Below are 26,287 nucleotides of genomic sequence, written 5' to 3'. Positions count from 1 at the left end.
GTGCAGTGCGCAAGACCCAGGTCCGTAGCTCAAAGGTCAAGGTCACACTTAGAAGTTAAAGGATAGTGCATTAATGGGCGTGTCCGGTCCATATCTTTGTCATCGATGGATGGATTTTGAAATAACTTGGCATTAATGTGTACCACAGTAAGACGACGTGTCCTGCGCAAGACCCAGGTTCGTAGCTCAAAGGTCAAGGTCACACTTAGATGTTAAAGGATAGTGCATTGATGGGCGTGTCCGGTCCATATCTTTGTCATCGATGGATGGATTTTCAAATAACTTGGCATGAATGTGTACCACAATAAGACGACGTGTCACCCAGGTCCGTAGCTCAAAGGTCAAGGTCACACTTAGACGTTAAAGATCATTTTTCATGATAGTGCATTGATGGGCATGTCCGGTCCATATCTTTGTCATTCATACATGGATTTTAAAATAACTATGCATGAATATGTGACACAGTAAGACGATGTGTCGCGCACAAGACCCAGCTCCGTAGGTCAAAGGTCCTAAACTCTAACATCGGCCATAACTATTCATTCAAAGTGCCATCGGGGGCATGTGTCATCCTACGGAGACAGCTCTTGTTTTTTTATTTCATTCTGATAGATTTACCTCCCCTGTTATTTAAATTTTTGATAACTGTAAAATAGGATGACTTCACAACCTAGAAAAATTCTCTGATTTTCATGAATACTGTAAAATCATTGATATTTGTTGGGGGACTTATTTTCAAAGATTTTGTGGTTGAATCTATCCATGGTATTAACCCTTACCTTGCTGGACATGACTGATTCTGCCTTTGCGACCGATGTAGATCATGGTCAGCCTGCACATCCATGCAGTCTGTTCATAATCTACACTGTTCGCCATTGAGTCAGGATCTTTTTGGTAAGCACCTGTTTTAACAGTTAATGGTACTGTCCGAATTGAAAGATGGACAAGTTCATTATAGAAATTTAGAGGGGTAAGGGTTAAATCCAAAGGAACAAGTAAAGTTCCTTTTCATTTTATATTCAAAACCAAATCCACGAATTTATATCCCCATGAAATAGCCGTTTTTGTACAAACCACAAAATGTCTTGCCCATGCAAGTCAATGAATTCACAGTATTTAGAGAAGCAAATCTTGTGTTTTCTTGAATTAGTGGTTTCTTAGTATCATTTGTCTAAGGAAATACTGAAATAGCAAAAAGATAATCTTCTGTCAAGGAACCATAAGTTAAGATATTCATTAAAAATTGAATGAGATTAGACATGATCATATAGAAGAAAATTATATTTTGTGAACTTATTCTGTTTTAACTGAATGTAAGAATGTCTGATGATTTCATGCAAAATGTCTTTGAAAAATAAATGACTTTACAAATTTACAGAATCCAAACATATTGCTCAGTAAAATTCTTCCATATTTTAGATGCAGCAAAACCAGCAGATGACTAGCAGTCATATGGCGACATTGAACCTTCTGCACCAGAAGAAGCAGACGCCAGGATCGTACCAGTTGACCTCACAGCAGAACCAGGAGCGTATGGAGAAACTTTTCCAAGAGGATGTCAAGTGAGTTTCTCTTGTCTCTTAAGCTTGTATTAACATTAAAGAAATATTTCCATTTCGGGTGGGACAAGTCTTCGGTCATTTGACCGTTGAAAAAGAGAATAAGGGATGGAAAATTTTAACTAAAAGGTTAAATTTTTCAGTGAAGATAGGTGAAAATAACTTTATTTTACCATATAGTCCCTTGCCTGCACTTCATTGTACAGTTTTTTGGCTAGAAAAAGATATCTTTATAAAATTGAATTTAGGTCACAAACAAGAAGACGAAGATCTTCAATATTGTACTCCTGGACATTAAGCTGTCTTTTTTATAATAAATTCTGTTAAATATTACTCTGTTTTGGGTAATTACATGTTTACAGCCTAAAAGCTTGTATTTTATCTGTACCATAGCTTCCTACAACAAGACAGTTAGAATTTTTGATATAGGCCACAGCTTGTGGATTAGCTATACCGTCCGATTTTCCTAGGATTTCTCTTCTGTTTTTCCCAGTTTTATCCATCAAGAAAACAACATTGGAATAATAACTACAGATGAATATCTCACCACATTCCCTAGAACATAAACCATATAGGCCATTAAACTTTTTATCAGTGATTTTAGCTTTTCGTTTCCCGTTTGTGTCAAGAATATAGATCCTTTTATGTCCGTCAGTGACAATTAGATCAGAGCCGTCTGTCCAGATGTTTGCCATAACAGTGCTATCCTTTAATTCTGGACAAGGAAAAGAACGTAAAACTGTTCCTGACTAAGTGTATACCTTAATTTCATAATCCTTGCAAAAAATAAACAAATCCTCATCAAGGCAACAAATGCCCTTGCGAAATATGTCCATTTCTACTCTGAAGGACTTTGTCAGCATTAAAGATGTCGCATTCGTGGAAGAAAATTGTATAAAAGTGTTTCCAGTGTGGGTTGTTACAATACAAGCCACCTCTGTAGGTCCGGTTTTACACATGGGTCCAGGTTGACCTTGTAGTTCACAACATTCTGTCACCTTAAATGCATTGTCCAGTAGCTTTAGTTTGTTGTTACTTGAATCAGCTATTACCAACTGATCTTTTTCTAATAGACATATGTTGCTTACAAAACATTGTATTGTGTCGGTGCTTAACTTTATGTCATACTCACCAACAAGTGAGTTTTTGTTCAGAATACTTTCTTTATCTGGTGCACCAACAAACATGTCAGTTGGTGATGGAAATGATTCAGGTGGTCCATTACTTTCTTGGGAATTGTTTGAGAGTTTTCCAATCAGAGCTTTTCCCTCTAAATTAAGCTGCTGTCCTTGTTTTACTTGAATAAAGTCGTCAACAGAATTTTTGTCCTGTGCGATAATTGTAAGCTTCGACTCAGTCTTTGTTATCATTTCATCTAGCTCGTTAATGTCTTTGTTGACATCTTCTTCTGTTGCCTTAATGATTGCTTTATCAAGAGTTGTAAACTTTTTCTCTGCTTCTCTTAATCGTGCAGATCTGCGTTTCTTGGTACCTTGTATCTCTTCACTTTCAAGACATATAGGGTTGTTGAGATTTTCTAAACATTGTTGTCTAGATGCTTTAAGTTGATGAAGAATTTTCAGGTTCTGCTTTAAAGATGTCAGAATTCTCTTCTTCTCTTTGTTTATGTCAATATCTGTCATTTTATGAGAAATGTGATTTATACTGGTGCAGGATCTGAAAGAGAAGAGAATATTAATAACATTAATAAGGAACAAGTTCATTATTTTTTGGCTCGACTTTTCGAAGAGAAAGTAGAGCTATTGCACTCCCCCCGGTGTCGGCATCGGCATCGCCGTTGGTTAAAGTTTTTGATAAAGTCAAATATCTCTGTTACTATCAAAGCTATTGACTTGGAACTTAAAATAGTTATTTACTATCAAAGTCTACACCAGGAGAAACAATCCCCATAACTCTGATTTGAATTTTGACAGAATTCTGCACCTTTTCAACTTAGAATTTTTGGTTAAAAACAAATTTTTGGTTAAAGTTTTTGATAAAGTCAAAATCTCTGTTCCTATCAAAATTATTGACTTGAAACTTAAAATACTTATTTGCCATCAAAGTCTGCACCAGGAGAAACAGTCCCCATAACTCTGATTTGAATTTTGACAGAATTATGCCCCTTTTTAACTTAGAATTTTTGGTTAAAATGTTTGATAAAGTCAAATATCTCTAATACTATCAAAGCTTTTGATTTGAAACTTAAAATTGCTATTTATTATCAAAGTCTACACCAGGAGACACAATTCCCATAACTCTGATTGAATTTTGACAGAATTATGCCCTTTTTTAACTTAGAATTTTTGGTTAAAATGTTTGATAAAGTCAAATATCTCTAATACTATCAAAGCTTTTGATTTGAAACTTAAAACACTTATTTACATTCGAAGTCTACACCAGGAGAAACAGTCCCCATAAATCTGGTTTGAATTTTGACATAATTTTGTCTCTTTTGAACTTAGAATTTTTTGTTAAATTTTTTGATAAAGTCAAATATCTCGGTTACTATTAAAACTTTTGACTTGAAACTCAAAATAGTTATTTACTGTCAAAGTCTACACCAGGAGACACAATTCCCGTAACTCTGATTTGAATTTTGACAGAGTTATGTTCTTTTTTAACTTAGAATTTTTTTTACTGGCAAAGCTCTAATTCAGAGTCAAGCACTGAGAAAAGTCGAGCGCGCTGTCTTACGGACAGCTCTTGTTCTACATGTTTTCAGTCAGCCATCATGAAATATAATTATGAAATATTTCTGGTAATTTCATATAAACTAGCAATACACCATAGTTACGTCAAAGGAGTTAACCACATTTTTGTGCTGAGGTAACAATTTTTAAGTTTCATTGGCCAAATGATGAAAATATGATTAGAAACATTGAAAATAATTTAGACTTGTTTGTGTTACACATAACATCAAAATATACTTTACTCCTGAACATGCAGTCTTTTATTTTCCTGTCTACATTACACATGAAAATATTGTGTCTGGAGTTCTTCATGTGAAAGATAGTTTGATCTAACAGTTAAACACTGAAACAAATAAATATGTTCTAATTTTCTTTTTTAGAAGTATCAAATATTATTATTACTCATTATACAAAATAAAATTTTCAAAAAAAAACTTGTTTTAATAGTGACTAAATCATCTTTGTTTGAAAACATTGGTTAAACTGGTAGTTATTTTAGAAAATAAGCTTTAATTCCTTAATCAAATATCAGTTTCTCTTTCTTAGCATTTGCAAAGAAAAGCAACTTTAGTACTAATGGTTGACATATATATTATGAGTATAAAATGAGTACAAAAATCTTACCTGTGGTATAGAGCTATACCGAATGGACAGCAGACAATATCATGGTCTGAACAGTACATGTCAATAACTCTTCCTTCATGTTCTTCACATACAGTGCCATTTGTTGCAAGCATCTCTGGTCTGTTTGGCAATCTGTTTTCCATTCTATTTGCTGAAATTTCATGCAAAATATTGTAATTTTCAAAAGTTTCATGTTTATTATGATTGGTTAAGCATTCTTAACACAAATAGAGCTGACAGTCCACACAGTAAAACTCAGCCAATTTTTGCAGTCTAAATTCCGAACATACGATGCAGCAGAAGTGATTTATAAATGAGCCGCACCATGAGAAAACCAACATAGTGCATTTGCGACCAGCATGGATCCATGCTGTTTGCTGACGGTTTCTCTAATTGCAATAGGCTTTGAAAGCAGATACCATGGATCCTGACCAGACTGCATTGATGCGCAGGCTGGTCTGGATCCATGCTGGTGGCAAATGCACTATGTTGGTTTCTCATGGTGCTGCTCAAATACAGAAGTTTTACGTCCTGTCCCACCTTCAGCCATGTTTGATTTAATATACATGTAATATATAATGTATTAAATATTACACTCTAGTATTCATCACATCCTGTGAGGAATAATTTCATGAATTTTATAAAAATCGGTGTTCATCCTTGAATAATACATAGGCTGGGGAGTGTATTTGATGTTCTATAAAGTTCAGTGTTTGAGAGGATGCCTTTATGAGATAACTAAAGGGCTAATGTTACCATATCTCTTAAATAAATTACTGATAAAGACAGAAGTTTAACTATATCGGTTGTTTTATCAGTTGATTTCTGGTTGAGGGTGTGCTGACATGAATATTTTAATCTTTTGAACTATATTAGTTTTGTTTAGCATATTTTGCTTTGTCAGCCTTTTTCGAACCAAAACAATTAGAAATACAAATTTTGACATTTTGTTGGATTCTGTAAATTCTTTGTTAATGGCTTCGCATAAAATGCATTATAAAGTATGAAAATTTTAAACAGTTCTAGAGAATCTTTTTTTACCTTTTCATTGGCAAAAACTTTACACAGGAATTCCACTTTTAAAAGCACATTTCTGTCAATAAAATTAAAGTGGTGAAATATACCTTAAAATATAAAATTCTACTACCCTTAAGGCCTTTACAGTGATATGAATTTTAAGCTGTTCTATTCTGAAAAGTTTTCAGAATTGCAGTGAAATTTTTGAAGAAAAAAACAAAACATGTTGTGAAATTGTTTAAACTGTATTTTACGTTAATTGTTGTATTTGTGCATTGTTTGATATTGTACAAAAGTCAAGTCTATTACAGCCCATAAAAAATAGCAGCTGCTAAACAGATTTAATTGCTCAAATTTTCTCATTTACTTGTTATTCTGTTACAGTAAAATAAAGCCAGGTATGATTGTGTTGAGTCGTCGTGCTGGTGACATGTGGGAGAAGGGTACAATTTCAGAGATTTTTAGCATCAACAGGCCTGTTGATGAGGTAAGTGCCGTAGGATTATTTTGACTGTTCGAGGAATAGGTAGAGCTATTGGACTTACCCGTGCGTCGGCGTCCACATCCCTGTTTGGTTAAGTTTTTGTATGTAAGCTGGTATCCCAGTAACAACCTGTGGGAATGGATTGAAACTTCATACATTAACTGTGATAAACTGAGGTGCCATAACTATTTTTCTTTTTAACAAAATTTACCCCTTTTTCAACTTGGCAATTTTTGGTTAAGTTTTTACATGTAAGCTGGTATCTCAGTACCCACTAATGGGAATGGATTGAAACTTCACACACTTACTATTCACTGTGATGATCTGACATGCATTGCACAGGTTCCATAAGTCCGTTTTGTATTTTTACAAAACTGTTCCCCTTCTCAACTTCTATTCATTCAGTTGACAAGGCTGATGAATAGTCAAGCATTTCTGTCCTCAGACAGCTTTTGTTTTGCAACAATTTCTGTCATGGATAAATTGTATACACTTACTTTAAGGTAAAGGAATGCCATGGGGTGAACACGAGTGCTCTAACTGATAGTGCCGGTGTTTCAATAGAATAGTTTCTTGGTAATAGTTTAATTGATGGGTTTAAGTTTAAGACCATGGTCTCAATAATAACACAGTCTTTGTAAATCAGATAGCAATGTTTCTGTACCCAGTCTATTAGTTACCAACAATCTAAGTAACTTTATATCATCACATATTGAATAACGGTCCTACAGAATAGGTGTGCATTGTTAAAGAAGAGTGGCATATTCACTGTATAAAAATAGCAAAATAACATTTTCAAAGTGATAAAATTTATTTAGATATTTGTTCTGTTCTTGTAAGAAATGAGTTCATAGCAGTTTTAATCCTTACCCTGCTAAATTTCTAGAATGAAATTTCAATTTGGACAGTACCATTAACTGTTTTACGGGGTGCTTACCAAAAAGATACTGACTGAATAGCGAACAGTGCAGATCATGATCAGAATGCATGGATGTTCAGACTGATCATGATCTACACTGGTCGCAAAGGCAGAATCAGTCATGTCCAGCATAGATTTAAACGAAAGTCACAATTTATAGCTAAGAAATATGCTATTATACAGTCATTCCATTGGTTTATTAAAAAAGAAGTTTATGTATTTCAAATCCATGAGATGACAATGCTGATTGCTTTTATTAGCTCGACTATTCAAAGAATAGTGAGCTATTTGACTCACCCATGCGTCTGCGTCGGCGTCCCGATTCGGTTAAGGTTTTGTATGCAAGCTGGTATCTAAGTAACCACTTGAGGGAATGGATTGAAACTTCACACACTTATTCACTGTGATAAACTGACCTACATTGCACAGGTTTCATAACTCTGTTTTGCTTTTTGAGTCGGCTAAAGGCTGAAAGCCTTTTGACGAGTCCTTGCTATCCAACGATTCTCTAAATGGACCAAATAACACAGTGAAGGGATGTAGTTCCATTAGATTTCTCAAACTTCAAACAGTTCACTGCATGAATGAAGTTAAGTTGTGTCAGTTCCCTTTGCTATGACCAATATACGATGTAATCTGTCATATTTATGACTTGTAATTGTGCAATTCTCGAATGTAACTCATTAAGCATAAATGTGCATTTTAAGAATTGCGCAGGCTTACAAAGCTTGGGTAACATCCAGCGAAAGACAAAAAATAGTTCCAGCAGGGCTCCAGATAAGATGCGTATTAGCGTAAATTACGTATAGAAATAATGCAAATACGCATGTCTAATAATTTCTAAGCGTATAAAAAGGTATATAAAATTACAGAAACGCACACAATGCTTTTTTAAAAACAAAATCTGAATCGTCTGGATGCGTTAGGTAACATAGCCGATCAGCCTTAATTCTCTCACATTGAACGTAAACACGCATCGTATGATTTCTATAAACTTTGTGTGGGTTGAATTTTGCAGTCAGTAAACGGATAAATTATCGGAAGAAGAAGCTCTTACTGGTTTGTTTAGTTACTACTGATATTAAAAATGATTTTAATTCTAATTTTTCGAGAAATAAACAAATCGGCGAAACATTAAATTGTATTTTCTTGTAGTTTTTTGAAATCAAAAGTAGATTGTCTATGTTTGGCGAAACGAAACAACTTTTTTATGAAAAGATTTAAATAAGAGGTAATTTAACTGTAAACTTCAATGTCAGATACTGCCAATTGCTGCTAAATGTCTTCGTATCATCACAATTTGTAAAATATATTGTTCAAACTGGAGAAAAGTGTAATCGTACCCGGATATAATATTTTGGGTAAATATCGAGCTGTGTTATGAAATTTTAAGAAAAAAACTAAAAACAAACTGAAACTGGTAGACTATACTGTCAGTACATCAATCATTAGCCGACTCAGGCCATTCAGGCCTTTGATTTTACAAAATTATGCCCCTTTTTCGACTTAGAGAGTCTTGATTAAGGTTTTGTATGTAAGCTGGTATCTCAGTAACCACTTGTGGGAATGGATTGAAACTTCACACACTTATTCACTGTGATAAACTGACCTACATTGCACAGGTTCCATAACTCTGTTTTGCTGTTTGACAAAATTATGCCCCCTTTTCGACTTAGAAACTCTTGGTTAAGGTTTTGTATGTAAGCTGGTATCTCAGTAACCACTCGTAGGAATGGATTGAAACTTCACACACTTGTTCACTGTGATAAACTGACCTACATTGCACAGGTTCCATAACTCTATTTTGCTTTTTTACAAAATTATGCCCCTTTTTCGACTTAGAAATTTGTGGTTAAGGTTTTGTATGTAAGCTGGTATCTCAGTACCCACTAATGGGAATGGATTTAAACTTCACACACTTGTTTACTGTCATGATCTGACATGCACTGTGTAGGTCCCATAACTCTACTTTGCATTTTTTTCAAAATTATGCCCCTTTTTCGACTTAGCAGTTTCTGGTTAAGTTTTTATATGTAAGCTGGTATTTCAGTATCCACTTATAAATGGGAAAGGATTGAAACTTCACGCACTTGTTCACTTTATGAGCTGATAAGCACTTTGAAGGTTCCATAACCCTTTCTCCCATTTTTACAAAATTATGCCCCTTTTTCGACTTTTGTATTCATTCAATTGACAAGGCTGTTGAATAGTCGAGCGTTGCTGTCCTCCGACAGCTCTTGTTTTTAGGTATATAATTATATTAATTTTTTTTGCAGAGAAAGTACAGAGTTAAGTTTGATCAAAGGAAAGTATCCAAGATTGTCACCCCCAAGCAGGTGGCTTTTGTAGACAGTATTAACAAACCGGTTACCGTGGGAACAAGAATTATAGGTAACTATTTGTAATTTTTTGATTTTGGAAATTTTATTTTATAGATATTTTTATGTTTAACATTCTGTTTGCACTTCTATACCTAGTCTTAGCTTGGATTTATGGCAATGCATTCACAGGTAAAGTCAAAATTGAATTTACTGAATTATTGTTAAAAATCACATCAGAAGTAACAAGACAAAGTCACTTCTGTTTTCTATTTATAGCCCTGTATAAAGATGAGGACTCGGATGAAGCTTTCTATGCTGGTATTGTTGCTGAAGCACCTAATGGTAGAAATGAACTCAGGTAAGGCCTAAAAAAAAATGTTTGTTTCTGGTAACATAGTAAAACATATTAGGGTATGTAGGTCGGTATTTTTTTTTTTTTTTTTTTGGATTTTTTTTTTATTAAGGGGATTTTTCAGAAATTATTTTGTGTCAAAAAATGAATACAATTAAGGGGGTTATGCCTTTAGGGCATCAGTAAGTTGATTTCTAACATCACTGACTATGTTTAAAGCATAAAAAGTGCAGTTTTGCAACTTTTTGTTAAAAAGTTTTAAAAAAATTTCTCCAAAAGTTTAGGGTAGGTTTGGATACCGGAAACAATTTTTCTTTTGCCTAATGTGTGATCTTTCTTTGATTATACAGCCACGTATTCTGGAAAAACTATGATATTTTTGGTCAGATGATAGATTTAATCTGAAATTTAGTTATAGATAAACAATAACATTCATTTCTGGTACATGTTGAAAAGTTAATCTTAGTCAATTTTGTGTTGCACTGTTTTACCCACTAACGTAAAAATGATTATATATGATTTTCAATTTTTCTGTTTTCTGCAGATATCTCGTATTCTTTGATGATGGGTATGCACAGTACTGCAGCTCAAGAGAAATACACAAAGTATTCTACCAAAGTAAGTACATTTTAGGGCTGTCGTTAGTGTTCCCATGTGTGTACATTTGTATGCAATTCACACACAGAATTGTGCTAAAATTTAGTTAGGCACCTGCATGTATCGAAAATCGAAACAAAGAGTTTTATCCAAGTGTGATTTTGATAAAATGAGAAAGTCCATACCAGCTGAGTGATACTTCCTGTACCCTGTGATGTCACTTTGGACTGGTTTCTTTTTAACCCATACCTTGCTAAATTTCTGTTATGAACTTGGTACCATTAACTGTTAAAAGGGGTGCATACCAAATAGATACTGATTCAATAGCGTACAGTGTAGACCAAGATCAGCCTGCACAGATGTTCAGGCTGATCTTGGTCTGCACTGGTTGCAGAGGCAGAATCACCTGCCGCCAGCAGGCTGATCTTGGTCTGCACTGGTTGCAGAGGCAGAATCACCTTCCGCCAGCAGACTGATCTTGGTCTGCGCTGGTTGCAGAGGCAGAATCACATGCCGCCAGCAGACTGATCTTGGTCTGTGCTGGTTGCAGAGGCAGAATCACTTGCAGCCAGCAGGCTGATCTTGGTCTGCACTGGTTGCAGAGGCAGAATCACTTGCCGCCAGCAGGCTGATCTTGGTCTGCACTGGTTGCAGAGGCAGAATCACTTGCCGCCAGCAGGCTAAATGTTAATCCTAACCGCTCACTTTTCAAATGGATATTTGTCAGGCTCAGTCGATCTTGTGGCTATGACATCATACGTGAGTTTCTGCAAGTGCTAATAAATCAACTGTTTGGGAAAGTTTATTTTTACAAAATTTACTTTTTATCCAGCAAAGTAGTGTATACTGTTATTCAAAGGTCCATTGATTTTTTCACCATCAGTTTTGAATTTTCAACCCCTGATTGCCCACATGATGTAAAATGTCACTCCAAAAAATTATTACGGGAACACCGTGTCATCCTTTTTTCTATGATACAAATGTACTGTCAATATAAATAAAGAAAAAAGCCCACATACATAGTCTTAGTGGGCAGCCATCTTTGTTCCATAGGGATAGCCCTGATTTACTTGTTATGAGGTTGTGAGTTTAATCCCCAACTGGCATGTGTTCTCTGTGACGATGGAAGATACTGTATCGTTAGAAGAATAATCTCCCTTTGTCATTGTAGCTATGAATGCCTGGTTTGAAGTGTGAATTAAATTTTGCTGAAAAAAATCCTAAAATTTATAAAAGTACTGGAATATTAACCTTTCAGATTACTTCTCCATGTTCACATTATGTTTTAAATTTTCTTTTCTAGGTAAGAATGTGTGGGATGATATCCATCCAGACTCTCAAGATTTTGTCAAAGATTACCTTGCTCAGTATCCAGAGGTAAAATTTATAAATGACAAGGCTATTCTTTTAGCTGAGTTTCTTAAAACTTTTCCTGATTCCTTGTGGAAATTGTGAGAAAACAGATTTTGTGAAAATCTCCAGGAAGCCCTGATCTTTTTCTTGTTCCATTAAAATTACTTACCTTATATTAAATGCCAAACTCAAGCCTTAAATGGGAGGCCTTCTGGCCGAGTGGTTAAGGTCACTGACTAAATCATCTGCTCCTCCTCACTGATGTGGGTTCGAACCTCACTCGGGGCATTGAAATCTTCGTGTGAGGAAGCCATCCAACTGGCTTACAGAAAGCCGGTGGTTCTACCCAGGTGCCTGCCCATGATGAAATAATAAACGGAGCGGCAGCTAGGGTCTTCCTCCACCATCAAAGCAGGAAAGTCACCATATGACCTATAATTGTGTTGGTGCGACTTTAAACCCAACAAAACAAACAGAACAAAACAAACAAGTTTTAAATGATGTAGTCAAGTATTTGTCTTGTGCTGCAAGGTTATGTTCTTATGTTCTATGGTTACTGTTTATCACTTTAGAAATGACTTGATCAATGTAGAACTTTCTGGTAATCGGAATTAAAAGAGCTTTACAGTGAAAGAATTAGGTAGTCTTGAATACTGTGGAATCATTTAATTTCTTGTTCATGAAATTTTGTGGTTTTGGTACTGATACAGCTATATTTTGTATTTTGTGAAGATATGGAAATATGGGTTTCAACTTTTGAAGATAAAATTAATAGCAATTTTATTTGTTTATTTATCTCACTTAGACCTTTCTAGAGGTCACCACATCTTTAAGTGAAAAAAATGTAAACTGTTTGTTGGGATCAAATTTTGCATGTAGCATTCTTGCATGAACGTCTCTCCAGTTTGTTCAAAGTTGAAAATAGAAAAACCTTTAAAAGACTTCCTCTTGATGTTCCCCAAACTTGGTCAGAAGCAAGGTCCTCTGATGTTGAACAACATAGGCCTTTTAAGGCCTTTTGCTTTACTTTAGGTGTTGATGCATTAGAGTCTACCTCTAAGATTGAAAGAAATAACAGGCATATATTTCTTTACAGAGACCCATGGTACGTCTTCACAAGGGACAGACTGTGAAGACAGAATGGAAGGGGAAATGGTGGACAGCAAAGGTGGATGAAGTAGATGCTAGTCTCGTTCTAATGTTCTTTCCATATGATAAACGTAGTGAATGGATCTACAGGGGATCGACAAGATTAGAACCTCTTTATACTGCCCTAGTGAGTATAATATTGTCATGAAATGTCTCAGATTTTTCAACTATTTATATCTATAACACAGGAAGATGAGCACAAAATACGTTGGCGTAAGTGAAAAACAAGTCTTAGTGACTGGTCTGTATTAACCCTTAGCCTGCTAAATTTCTATAATGGACTGGTCCATCATTCAATTTGGGCAATACCATTTATTATTCAAAGGGGTGTTTACTGAAAATTTACTGACTGAATAGCGAACAGTGCAGACCATGATCAGACTGCACGGATGTGCAGGCTGATCTTGGTCTGCACTGGTCGCAAAGGCAGAATTACTGCCGCCAGCAGGCAAAGGGTTAAATTACTTGTTTGTCTACATGTCTTTACAAAAGGTTGGTGGTTCTACAAAGATGCTCTCTCTTGAAGAAATAATGCCCAGAGGGACACCTGGGGTCTTCTTCCACCACGAAAAGCTGGAAAGTTGCCATATGACCTATGATTGTGTTGATGTGACGTTAAACCCAATAAAAAAAGAAGTAGTTCAAGCGACTTCTTTGAAACCAATTATACAGTCTTGATTGGACTTCTTGAAAGATCCTGGTTTTCTGCTCAACAAGAAGTATGTGACTGGGGATCTGCTTTGCTATACCATCTTAAAAAAACATGGTTGCTCTAGGGATAAAATGATATCCATAGCTATTGTGTCTTTCATCGATTATCATTTAGTATATCCTCAGATACAAAGTATAAGGGGACTATATCGGAGTTATTCATGTCTGTCTCACCATTGGTCTGTCCGTAATTCATGTCCATACCATATCCTCTGAAACACTAAGCATCATTTACCTTATCAAGACGATGTTCATAGCACACAACAAAGGTCACTAGGTCCATGGTTAAGGAAACACTTGGAGGTCAAAGGTCAAATAGCTTAACTTTGTGTCTGCCTCATTTTGTCTGACCAACTTGAAAACTTGTTTACCTCATTAGGACAATGTGAAGAGCACATGGCCCATTCATGAAGTCCAAGGTCAAGGTCACGCTTAGAGGTTAAAGATCTAATAGCTTAACTTTTTGGCTAAACTGCTTGGAAGATTGATTGTTCACCTTATCAATATGACATGCAGAGCATATAACCTGAGTCACAAAGTCAAAGGTTAAGGTCACATTTAGAGGTCAGAAATCAAATAGCTTAAATTTTTGTCTGCTCAGTACCTTTTGAACCACATGGAAAATTTTCAGCCGGTACTTGCACCCTGAGTATTAATGGGGTTAAAGATTGTTACTGGTTGTATGAAAATTTTCTCAGCAGTTTAGAAGAAATTGAGGTGCCATGTGCATTTATAACCTATGATAACTTTATTTTCATGAAACTTTTTGGAATGTTTGCCTTAATGAGATCAAGGACAAGTTTGAAACTGGATTTATCAGTTGTCAGTAACTAGGTTACTAGGTCATATCATAGAAAATCCTTTTTAGATTTTTATTCTTACTTAGAGGGGTAGGAACCAATTGTTCTTTCAAGTTTACATCATAACCTTACAGATTTGATGATGAAAATTGTTTGAAAGTTTTCTTAATGCTGAAAGCTCTTTAGATATTTCAGAAAATGTTGGTATTGGTATTTCTCCACAATTATGAAAAACTATTCATTAATAAATATTCCCACCAAATTATTGCTTTTCATATAATTTATATCAGCAACTTACAGATTGAGATGGCTCTCCTGTTTTATTTTAACAAACCACTTTGTATGCAATATGACATAGAAAAGGCTTGGAATCAAGCCACCTGTTCCTAGTGAACAGTGAGAGGAGCTTACTTTTTATGACTTTAAACTGAATGTTGTAAACATAGCATTACATGTTTTTGCTTTGTTTAGTTGAAAATGTCTTCTTGTATCTTGATTTTTTTCTGTTTTACTGGGTATGTACTGAGAAAGAAGTTTGACTATATATGTTTTTAGAAGCATCCATGTCTTATATCACTGAAAAGAGAGAGAATAGAAAATAGGAGTTAAAAAATCATGCTATCTGATCAAAAAGAGCTATGCTACTTCAGCCCATGTCTGTATCTAAACAATTTTTCAATGTCCAAGATCTTTCTCTCACTCTGTTCCTTTGTTGGCATATCTCACTGGTAGAGGATGAATTTATTGCCCTGACTGACTGTGGTATGTACTGAAAGCATCTTTAAATGTATTTACGATAAGGATGCTATATAAATAGGTGTAATATCCCAGTCAAGGCACTGAATATTTCTCAGATGCTCTTGAGTGCTGCCCACCTAAGAGGCCAATACTGGCTCTTCCCAGGAAAGATGGCTATACACCAGGCATGTTAAAGAAGAAGACTGTTTATTTGCAAAGAGCTAAGCTAAGTTAGCCAGACAGGCTTGTATCTAAAAGGATTTCTCTCTCTGTCTGTTCTTGGGGCTTTGTCTCACTCTGTCCCTCTGGTCAGATCGTTCTGTGACTGTACTAGTAGAGGATGAATTTGGGGCCCTGATCGGCCTTTGAAGGTGTTGATCACGTAGGGTGCTATAGAAATCTGGTTAAATATAAATCTGGTATGATATATAATTTATATAAACTGAATTCTATATGTACTTTACTGAACATGAAACTTCTGTGAGGTTTAATACTACTTACATTATAAAACATCTCCCCAAAGTCATGTTTTTGTGACATTTGCTAGTCAAAAAAAAAATGTGTTAAAAATTGCTCTTTGGAAAAAACAGACTTGACTTGAATTTTCCAGTGTTAAGCATATTTTCTCAGTTTGTAATACCAATTTGCATGATTTTGAGTGGAGGAGACCCTGACCTAGAATTCAATACCGAAGCCTTTGCCAACTTCAAAATAAGCAAATTTTGGACTTAAAGAAGTGCTTTTGAATCTAATTTTGCTCACTGAGTGCCAGTTGCTGTTTTTCAAACAGGGTTTATCTGTTGTCAATAAACCAGGTTATCTAGGTCATATCATATCATTGCATTTATCATCTAGGGACTAAAAGACGCGATCCTCAGGTGCCTGATGTAGGCCCATTTGGGTCTCTTGATTATAGAATTTTCGAACAGTAATCCTTCTAGTTGTTCTTACAGATTTATGCACCTTTTTATACACCTATAGGGATGTTTGGTGTGATGGCACAGGTTATCTTTATGTGCCTGTAAGATTTGGTTTATGTTCACTTAGATTCGCCCTTGTCTGTTTGTCGGTCTGCTCAAAGATTTGTGCCGTGCATATGTCAAAAAGCATTTTCCCAAAAAGTGAACAGTATGTGTTGCTTATATGAGAAAATAACCTTGGCCAAAAAAAGTTTTGTGAGATTTTTCGTTACAGGATAAAATCAATGCAAATTAGAAATTAAAATGGTTAAATTTGTTGTTAAGTTCAAGACCACTCGGGAAGGGATTCCTCCTGCACAGCAGAACCATCCAGTTGGTCAACTTATCAAGCATGAAGCTGAAGGAATCTCCACGTGTCCAAGACGCTCGTGCAGAGACTCAAGTCCCGTGTGTTCAGATGTATCTAGTGAATTTATGTCTGCTGATAGTGAAAGTGAAGACTCGTCCACAGATGGCTTCAAAAAGTGTTCGCAATCAAAGGTCCGTGGTCAGGTTACTGTAAGAAATTCAACTTCAGTTCCTGGACGATACGAGTTGTTCACGTTAAAAGAAAAGTTGAAAATAGTGGACTTTGCACATGTTCACGGGGTGCGAAAGACTTCTAGGGAATTTAAAGTTCCTAGGTCATCTATATCCAACTGGATGTATACAGATTTCACTGAGCGGAATGAGATGGGTAAGCTTCCATCCGTGGGCAGACCTTTGAGCTATTCACAGGAGATAGATAACAAAATCTGCCAGTATGTTCGGGAGCAGCAAGATCTACAGAACAGTGTTTCAATGGATGAACTTTGTCACTATGCTATAGGGCTGGTTCATCTCTACAACCCAGAGTTCAAGGCTAGTCGGCATTGGGCCAGTCGTTTTTTGGATCGTCACAACATTGTTCTGCGGTCCAAAACAGAGGTAAATGCAACAAAACGCATAATTACTGTTTGATCAACATTTTCCATATCAAGGTTTTTCCCGGATTTCTCTTTAGTCTTTACCCTGCTTAATTTCTAAAATGGACTGGTCTATCATTCAATTTGGGCAGTACCATTCATTAGTAGAAGGGGTGTTCTCTGAAAATTTACTGACTGATAGCGAACAGTGCAGACCATGATCAGCCTGCACGGATGTGCAAAGCTATACCATTGATGTTTTACATCATCCTAAAGAATGACTATTACTCTTGGATACTTTTAGAATGATGAGTAGTTTATATCTGGGTCATGAAAAATAAACTGCTAGTTCACGAAAAACCGTGTTACGGATTATGTGGACCAAACAGTAACTCTGTGCTTGTGCATTTATACTTCTGTCCATACAAATTTTTATATAGCAAATCTCAGAAACATATTCATGCATTTTCGACACAGACACATCATCAGTTGTGCATACCATGCCTTTTTGTTTCTCTGTTCACTTTTGTAGATTTGGTAGAGTGTAACTGTTCTTCTTCTGTTATCATGCCATCAGTTTTGTAGCTGTGTTTGTAAGATTTACCAAGTGTTGATTATTTATCAGTTTTATTTTTCTGCCGGTTTTGATATTGAATCTGGACAATATTGAACAGCCTTATTACAATGAACACATTTTTATTTTATTCTATGTTTAGATCAAACAAAACCTGGATAATACAGGCATTCATTTCGTCCCCGTGCAACATCAAACTGTTGGTGTTTCACTGTATTATTTGTGATTTCAGAGGCTGAAGTCTCATCTGTTATTATGCCCCCCTTCGAAGAAGGAGGGGTGTATTGTTTTGCAGATGTTGGTCGGTCGGTTGGTCGGTCTGTATGTAGACCAATCCATTTCCAGATGATAACTCAAGAACACTTGTGCCTAGGATCATGAAAGTTGATAGGAAGGTTGGTCACAGTGACCCGGAACAGTTAAATGGTTTCCGGATAATAACTCAAGATTGCTTGGGCCTAGGATCTAGAAAGTTGATAGGGAGGTTGATCATGACCAGCAGATGATCCCTATTGATTTCGGTCAGTAGGCCAAAGGTCAAGGTCACAGTGACCAAGAACAGTAAAATGGTTTCCGGGTGATAACTCAAGAACACTTGGGCCTGGGATCAGGAAAATTGATTGGGAGGTTGATTATGACCAGCAGATGACCCCTGTTGATTTTGAGGTCAATAGGTCAAAGGTCAGTGTCACATTGAACCAGAATAGTAGAACTTTTGTTTACAGTGAGCAAATAATTTTTGTTTCCATGTGCAATTACTGAATGCATCAAGGGGCGCATTTCGTGTTCAATGAGCTCTTGTTGACAATTATACTTTTTTTATACTTTCAGGCAAATGCAGAAGCCAACAGAAATGCCGGTAAGATGAAAAGACATAATTTGACAATGGCCGGAGCCAAGAAACCTGTAGTGGAATATACAAGAAATAACAGTTCAGATAATAGTAAGTTATACTGATATTCAGGAAGAAGGCAGTAGGCTGATTAGGGAGAAAAAAACAGATGCATGGTGGGAATTTGGCCATCATAGTATCTTTTCTTTTTTATGTTATTTAATAATCATTTAGGTTAAGATAGTGGACCAGTAAATGCAAATGACACTTTCTGTGTGGCTATATATTATCATCAGTTTTTAGCATTCTTAAAACCAGAGAATGATGGAAATGTGTAATCAGTTATGGATTTACTACCTTAAAACTGTTACATAAAGATTAATTATTTTATTCACTAACTTCGGTTTCTTGCATTTGTTTATATTCATAATATGTATGTATATGTTTAAATCGTTATTTAATCATGGATTTAGAGGTTGCACTGGCTTACAGGCAAAAACCAAATTCCATACAAAAAGTAAATTTTCTGTTTCTTGAGTGGTTTAAATGTTAAATCAAGGAACTTATATGCCAACATAATAGATGTTTTAGTGAAAACTACACAATTTAATATTAACAAAATTAATAATAATTTCTCAAAATTTTGTAAATTCATATTTGACAGCCTCACCGGCAAAAGCAGATAAGAAGAAATCTGTAGCCAAAAAGAGTACAACACAAGGGTCTACACTTAACACAGGTCAGATCTGGGAGGCTCCATGGCTTAAAATAAAGAAAGGAAGTGAAGACAAGAAACCTTCTCTCAAAGTCCAACCCCCAGGTAAGTACAGAATATGTAAAAAATCGAGCCCCTGATAAATATATAAAATATATGTAATCCCATGCCCTGTTTAATATAGAAAATGTAATGAATTGTACAGGCTATGCAGTTTTGCTAGATTTAAGGACAAACACTGTAATTTTTGTAAGATTTTTTCGTTTTATTTCTTAACCTTTAGTATCCTGTCATCACCACCGCACACACACACAGCATAAATGAAAATCCTTACGGAACTTTAAGTCAAAGTAAATCTGAAACTGAAATGCATGAAGGTATAATTTGTGTTACATTATGTTACAGATAAGTTTACAACATCTACTATCAGCAGTAGTGGTAGTAACACTAGTAAAAGCAGTAAAGACATGGCCACAGTGTTACAGGAACGACTGTCTACATCAGAAGATGCTGGAACTGTTGGTATGTATTTTGTATATAGCTTAATCATTTAGAACCAATCTAAGGCAAGCCTCCGTGTTTTATATAACACATAATATCTTTTATGTTATGGAACTAAAAAATGATTTCAAATTTATTGAAATATGTAAATTTTTATGCTTACTGTAAAATCATTTAATTTCGTGGGCATGAAATTTTGTTGTTTTGGTCAAAACGGCAATTTCATTGGGATATGAATTCGTGGATTTCAACTTTTGAACATAAAATGAATGGGAATTTTACTTGTTCGTTGGGATTAAATTTCGTGGATTGACTCCACGAAAATTAGCCCCCCACGAATATTAGTGATTTTACAGTATCTTGACTAAAGGCCTTACAGTAGAAGTGAATAGCTGTAAGTTACTTATATTGAATACTAACTCGTATATGTATGTATTCCAGGGCCTCTAGAAAGGTTAACTGGCCCCAATATGCATAACTAAAATTCTGTTATTCAGTGAAATGATATGAAACAGTATGGAAGTCAGCTGTGCTGTATACAACTGCTCATATAGCTGACTATTATTGGGTATTATGATCACACAGTACCTGCACTGATACGCATAACTAAAATTCTGTTATTCAGTAATCATACACAGTGTGAAATGATATGAAACAGTGTGGAAGTCAGCTGTGCTGTATATAACTGCTCATATAGCTGACTATTATTGGGTATTATGATCACACAATACGCGTATCAAAAATTTAACAGTTATATTTAGCCAGCATACAAAGGACATTATGTTATATTTGTTATTAAACCTCCAGATACAAAGTATATGAGCCCGCTCACTTAGCTCAATAGGGAGAGTGCAGATCTACGGATTGCGGGGTCATGAGTTAGATCCCCGGGCAGGGCGTATGTTCTTCGTGACGATTTGATAAAAGACATTGTGTCTGATATCATTCAACCTCCACCTCTGATTCAAGTGGGGAAGTTGGCAGTAACTTGAGGAGAACAGGTTTGTACCGGTACAGAATCCAGGAACACTGGTTAGGTTAACTGCCCGCCGTTACATAACTGAAATACTGTTGAAAAACGGCGTTAAACCCAAAACAAACAAAACAAAACAAAGTATATGTGACTATATTGGAGTCATACGCATTCATCCATACTTTCATAATACTAAAGAGTATGTAAATGTCCAAGGTTACTTGGTTTAAGGTCAAGGTCACACTCACAGGTCAAAAGTTGTATAGATTTATTGTTCACTCCATATGTTCTAAACTGCTGGAAGGATTTTCATTAAACTAAAATTAATTGTTAACCTCATCAAGATGTTGTGCAGAGGAAACAACTGAGGTCACTAGGTTTGAAGTCAAGGTCATAACTTGAAAAGTCATATAGCTTTATTTTGTGTCAGATCTGTATCTTCTAAAGCACTGGGATGATTTTCATAAAATAAGATGTCATGCAGAATGCATGATCTATGTCATTAGGTCCAACCCCCTTCCCTTGATCAAAGCGGCATCTGATGGTATTAGTTACCTATTTGTTACTTTGAAGTTCGTAACCCTAGTTGATATATTTTTGTGTTTTTTTTTTCCAGTTCTCAAAAGCTTATGTAAGGAGTATTATGAACATAACAAATTCAGAGGGTCAAGGCTATTGTGAATCAATTTTCTAGATTTTCTTTCATTTCTTGACAGTAAGGTTATAAAACAAACAGCTTTACACATTTCAGTAGAATATGATTTTACAACTTTTGCACTTTAGTGTTTAATTCTTTCTCAGATTTTGAAATGCTGAAATTGGACTTTGCAAATTAGAAGCGACTTCAATGAAATGTCATGAAAAATCTATAAGATTCACAATAGCCTATTTGCACAGAGGAAAAAAAAACGAGATTTAGAAACCCTTGTCACCTAGGAAGCTAACTGTTTTAGTATTGGTAACTGTGAAATCTCCAAAATTCTTTTCGAGCACAAATTGTTGGGATTATAAAAAAAAATGTTTTTTATATGCCCGAAGGGGGTGTATTACGTTATAACGATAGTGTCGGTCCTTCCATCTGCTAGCAGTTTCATGTCTGCTCTGTAACTCTTGAACCCCTTGAAGGATTTCGAAGAAACTTCACACAAATGTTCACCACATCAAGACGACATGCAGAGCACATGTTTTGGATGGCTCGCTACAAGGTCAAGGTCACACTTAGAGGTCAAAGGTCATATGACTTTGTTTCATGTCCGCTCTGTAACTCTTGAACTGCTTGAAGGATTTTAAAGAAACTTGATACAAATGTTCACCACATCAAGACAACATACAGAGCACATGTTTTGGATGGCTCACTTCAAGGTCAAGATCAAACATTGGGGTCAAAGGTCATACCTTCGGGCGTATATTGCTCTGCATTGCAGTGCTCTTGTTACATTTTGTTAGCTCGACTATTCAAAGAATAGTCTAGCTATTCTACTCACCCTGGCGTCGGCGTCACACCTTGGTTAAGTTTTTGCATGCAAGTACATACAGTTTAATTAAAGGCATATAGCTTTGAAACTTATTTTTTCTTTTTCTAGGTCAATTACCAACCTCTCTGGGTCAAGTCCCATAACTCTGACATGTATTTTGAGCAAATTATGCCCCCTTTTGGACTTAGAAAATTTTGGTTAAAGTTTTACATGCAAGTAACTATCTCCAAAACTAATGCAGATATTGATTTGAAACTTCACATGTGTCTTCGGGGTTATAAAACTAGTTGAAAGCAGCAAGTCCCATAACTCTGACTTTCATTTTGGCCAAATTATGCCCCCTTTTGGACTTAGAAAATTCTGGTTAAAGTTTCGCGTGCAAGTACATACAGCTATTTCTAAAAGGCATATAGATTTGAAACTTATTTTTTCTTTTTCTAGATCAATTACCAACCTCACTGGGCCAAGACCCATAACTCTGACATGTATTTTGAGCAAAGTATGCCCCCTTTTAGACTAAGAAAATTTTGGTTAAAGTTTTACATGCAAGTTACTATCTCCAAAACCAATGCAAATATTGATTTGAAACTTCACGTGTCTTCGGGGTTATAAAACTAGTTGATAGCAGCAAGTCCCATAACTCTGACCTTCATTTTGGCCAAATTATGCCCCCTTTTGTACTTAGAAAATTCTGGTTAAAGTTTTGCGTGCAAGTACATACAGCTATTTCTAAAAGGCATAATTTATAGATTTGAAACTTATTTTTTCTTTTTCTACATCAATTACCAACTTCACTGGGTCAAGTCCCATAACTCTGACATGTTTTTTGAGCAAATTATGCCCCCTTTTAGACTTAGAAAATTTTGGTTAAAGTTTTACATGCAAGTTATTATCTCCAAAACTAATGCAGATATTGATTTGAAACTTCACATGTGTCTTCGGGGTTATAAAACTAGTTGATGGCAGCAAGTCCGATAACTCTGACCTTCATTTTGGCCAAATTATGCCCCCTTTTGGACTTAGCAAATTCTGGTTAAAGTTTTGCGTGCAAGTACATACAGCTATTACTAAAAGGCATATAGATTTGAAACTTATTTTTTCTTTTTCTAGATGAATTACTAACCTCACTGGATCAAGTCCCATAACTCTGGCATGTATTTTGGGCAAATTATGCCCCCTTTTGGACTTCTGGTTAAAGTTTTACATGCAAGTTTCTATCTCCAAAACTAATGCAGATATTGAATTGAAACTTCACATGTGCCTTCGGGGTTATAAAACTAGTTGATAGCAGCAAGTCCCATAACTGATATGCATTTTGGTCAAATTATTCCCCCTTTTGAACTTAAAGCTCTTTTGATATTTAACCTTTTTGGGTAATATTTTCTTGCTTCTGGGACAATATTTTGAATAGTCGAGCTTGGCTGTCTTACGGACAGCTCTTGTTTTCAGTGTTAGATGTTGATTTTCATGTATCATATGAAGAGGACAACACTGAAGAGTTTCTTTGTTTGAATTGTAGATGTTTCTTTTGATAGATTTAGATTTTAGCATTAATGTCTGTAAAAGATTATTTTGGAATGTTATAAAATGGGATATAGTTTTAGCTTGGTGTATTTCATTCTAAACCAATAATGCCAGTTATTCTGCTCTTAAAATCACTTGAAATAGCACAAGAAACCTTTAAAAATCAAATAGAAAATTTGGAAAGATGTAGTCAAATATTCCATAGGGCATACATAATCTTTCCTTGTAAATGTCAGTTTTAGTGGTAGATGATGATAAACATTTGTGTACACCTGAATTTAGCAGAAGCCTTTTGGGTCAAGTTGCTATTAAGGTTGCTGACTTAAAACAATAAATTATTACCTCGTTTTTGCTGTTTTATGGGTTTAAACCCTTCTTTGGATGTAGAATTATTTCTTTCAGTCATTAGTGGTATATACTTTTGTTTCAGATTTAGAGTCTCTGGGTACAAGGCTGGACCACATTATACCTGACAAAGATAGAATGCGCAAAAAGATGGGTAATGAATGACTTTTAAATTGTTTAATTTTACCGGTACTAAATGATATTGTTTTTGCTATAACCATCATTTTATGGGGATATGATATGTGGTTTTCAACTGGTCTTCTGAACATAAAAGAAATGGGAATTAGCCCTTATCATGCTGGACATGATTGATTCTGCCTGTTTACCATTCAGTCAGTATCTTTTTGGTAAGCACCGCTTTTAACAGTTAATGGTTCTGGTATTATTATGTCTCCCCCAATTGGGGGAGACATTGTTTTTGCCCTGTCCATCCATTCGTCTGTCCATAGGTCACACTTCATTTCCAATCAATAACTGGAGAACAATTTTACCTAGAATCTTCAAACTTCATAGGGTGGCAGGGCTTATGGAGTAGACAACCCCTCTTGATTTGGGGTCAGTCCATCAAAGGTCAAGGTCACAGGGTCCGGACCATGGAAAACCATTTCTGATCAATAACTTGAGAACCACTTGACCCAGAATGTTGAAACATCAGAGGATGATTGATCATGCAGGGTAGATGAACCCTATTGACTTTGGGGATCACTGCATTAAAGGTCAATGTCACAGGGGCCTGAACAAGGAAATCTATTTTCGGTCTGTAACTTGAGAACCACTTGACCCAGAATGTTGAAACTTCATAGGATGATTGGCCATGCAGAGAGGATGACCCCTATCGATTTTGGGTCACTCTGTTAAAGGTCAAGGTCACTGGGGCCTGAACATGGAAAACCATTTCTGGTCAATAACTTGAAAATCTATTTACCCAGAATGTTGAAACTTAATAGAATGATTGGTCATGCAGAGCAGATGACACAGATGACAGGTCAAGGTCGCAGTGGATAGAAAATGGAAATCCATTTCTGGTTTATAACTTGAGAACCATTTGACTCAGAACCTTCAAACATCATAGGGAGATAGGAATTACTGAGTAGATGACCACTAATGATTTTGGGGGTCACTCTGTTAAAGGTCAAGGTTATAGGGGCCCGAACATGGACAACCGTATCCAATTCATAACTTGAGAACCACTAGGCCCAGAATGTTGAAACTTAGTGGGATGATTGAACATGCCAAGTATGTTATCCCTATTGCAGCCAACCATCAGTGTCTCTCTGACTTTCGCTCTTGTCCCCTATTGACTTCATGCATATACAACTATGCATTGGGGGAGACATGCGCTTTTTTACAAAAGCACCTTCCAGTTTTACATGGATTTGTTTATTCTGCAACATTTTTATCTTATTTCAGTGAAACATAAATGCAGCAGAAAATGTTTGAACGATGTAAATGATGATGGGGAGAAATTAAAGGGCAATAATCCACTACTTATACCACTGTTTTTTGGATGGGAAAGGTAGTCTTTCTTGTTAAACTGTGTCATAATTTTGTTCGATACACAGCCAGATACAAAATACATAAAGCTAAATTGGAGTCACATGCATACCTAAGCCTCTTCGTAATTTCTTCTCTGAAATCCTGTAATGGATTTTCAAATACTGCAAAAAAAATTAATTTCGTGGGCGTGAAATTTCATGGTTTTGGTCAAAACCACAATTTTGTGGGGATTTGAATTCTCGGATGTCAACTTTTGAACATAAAAATGAATGGGAATTTTACTTGTTTGTTGGTATAAAATTTCGTGGATTGACTGAACCATGAAATCCATGAAAAAATTAGTCCCCTACGAATATTAATGATTTCACAGTAAGTCTTCATAAATGTTCACCATTGTAATATGATGAGACACAGGGATCACCTAGGTTCAAGGTCACATAGAGGTCAGGGGGCCTCCGTGGCCGAGTGGTTAGAGTCGTTGACTTCAAACCATTTGCCCCTCATCGATGTGGGTTCGAAACCTCACTTGAGGCGTAGAATTCTTCACATGAGGAAGCCATCCAGCTGGCTTACGGAAGGTCGGTGGTTCTACCCAGGTGCCCGCTCGTGATGAAATTATGTACGGAGGGGCACCTGGGGTCTTCCTCCACCATTAAAGCTGGAAAGTCGC

The 26,287-nt window shown here is 35.9% G+C and overlaps 1 protein-coding gene across 3 annotated transcripts in view; it reads left to right on the top strand.

Annotated features, from left to right (window-relative positions):
• Positions 1-26,287, top strand: part of LOC123536313 (histone-lysine N-methyltransferase SETDB1-like) — a 55,028-nt gene that overhangs the window by 12,476 nt on the left and 16,265 nt on the right. For all 3 annotated transcript variants that reach the window (XM_053528961.1, XM_053528959.1, XM_053528960.1), the window contains 12 exons: positions 1,420-1,562; positions 6,278-6,380; positions 9,573-9,687; positions 9,894-9,975; positions 10,514-10,587; positions 11,870-11,943; positions 13,016-13,195; positions 18,587-18,698; positions 19,252-19,407; positions 19,708-19,824; positions 24,206-24,274; positions 25,531-25,636. In XM_053528961.1, the coding sequence (XP_053384936.1) occupies positions 1,420-1,562; positions 6,278-6,380; positions 9,573-9,687; positions 9,894-9,975; positions 10,514-10,587; positions 11,870-11,943; positions 13,016-13,195; positions 18,587-18,698; positions 19,252-19,407; positions 19,708-19,824; positions 24,206-24,274; positions 25,531-25,636 (1,331 nt within the window). The remainder of the gene's footprint in view (positions 1-1,419; positions 1,563-6,277; positions 6,381-9,572; positions 9,688-9,893; positions 9,976-10,513; positions 10,588-11,869; positions 11,944-13,015; positions 13,196-18,586; positions 18,699-19,251; positions 19,408-19,707; positions 19,825-24,205; positions 24,275-25,530; positions 25,637-26,287) is intronic.

This window comes from Mercenaria mercenaria, chromosome 17 (genome assembly GCF_021730395.1).
Source record: "Mercenaria mercenaria strain notata chromosome 17, MADL_Memer_1, whole genome shotgun sequence".
In the NCBI taxonomy this organism is placed as follows: Eukaryota; Metazoa; Mollusca; class Bivalvia; order Venerida; family Veneridae; genus Mercenaria; species Mercenaria mercenaria.
The sequence above is the reverse complement of the archived record's forward strand: the minus strand, read 5'-3'. Positions and strand labels throughout refer to the sequence as shown.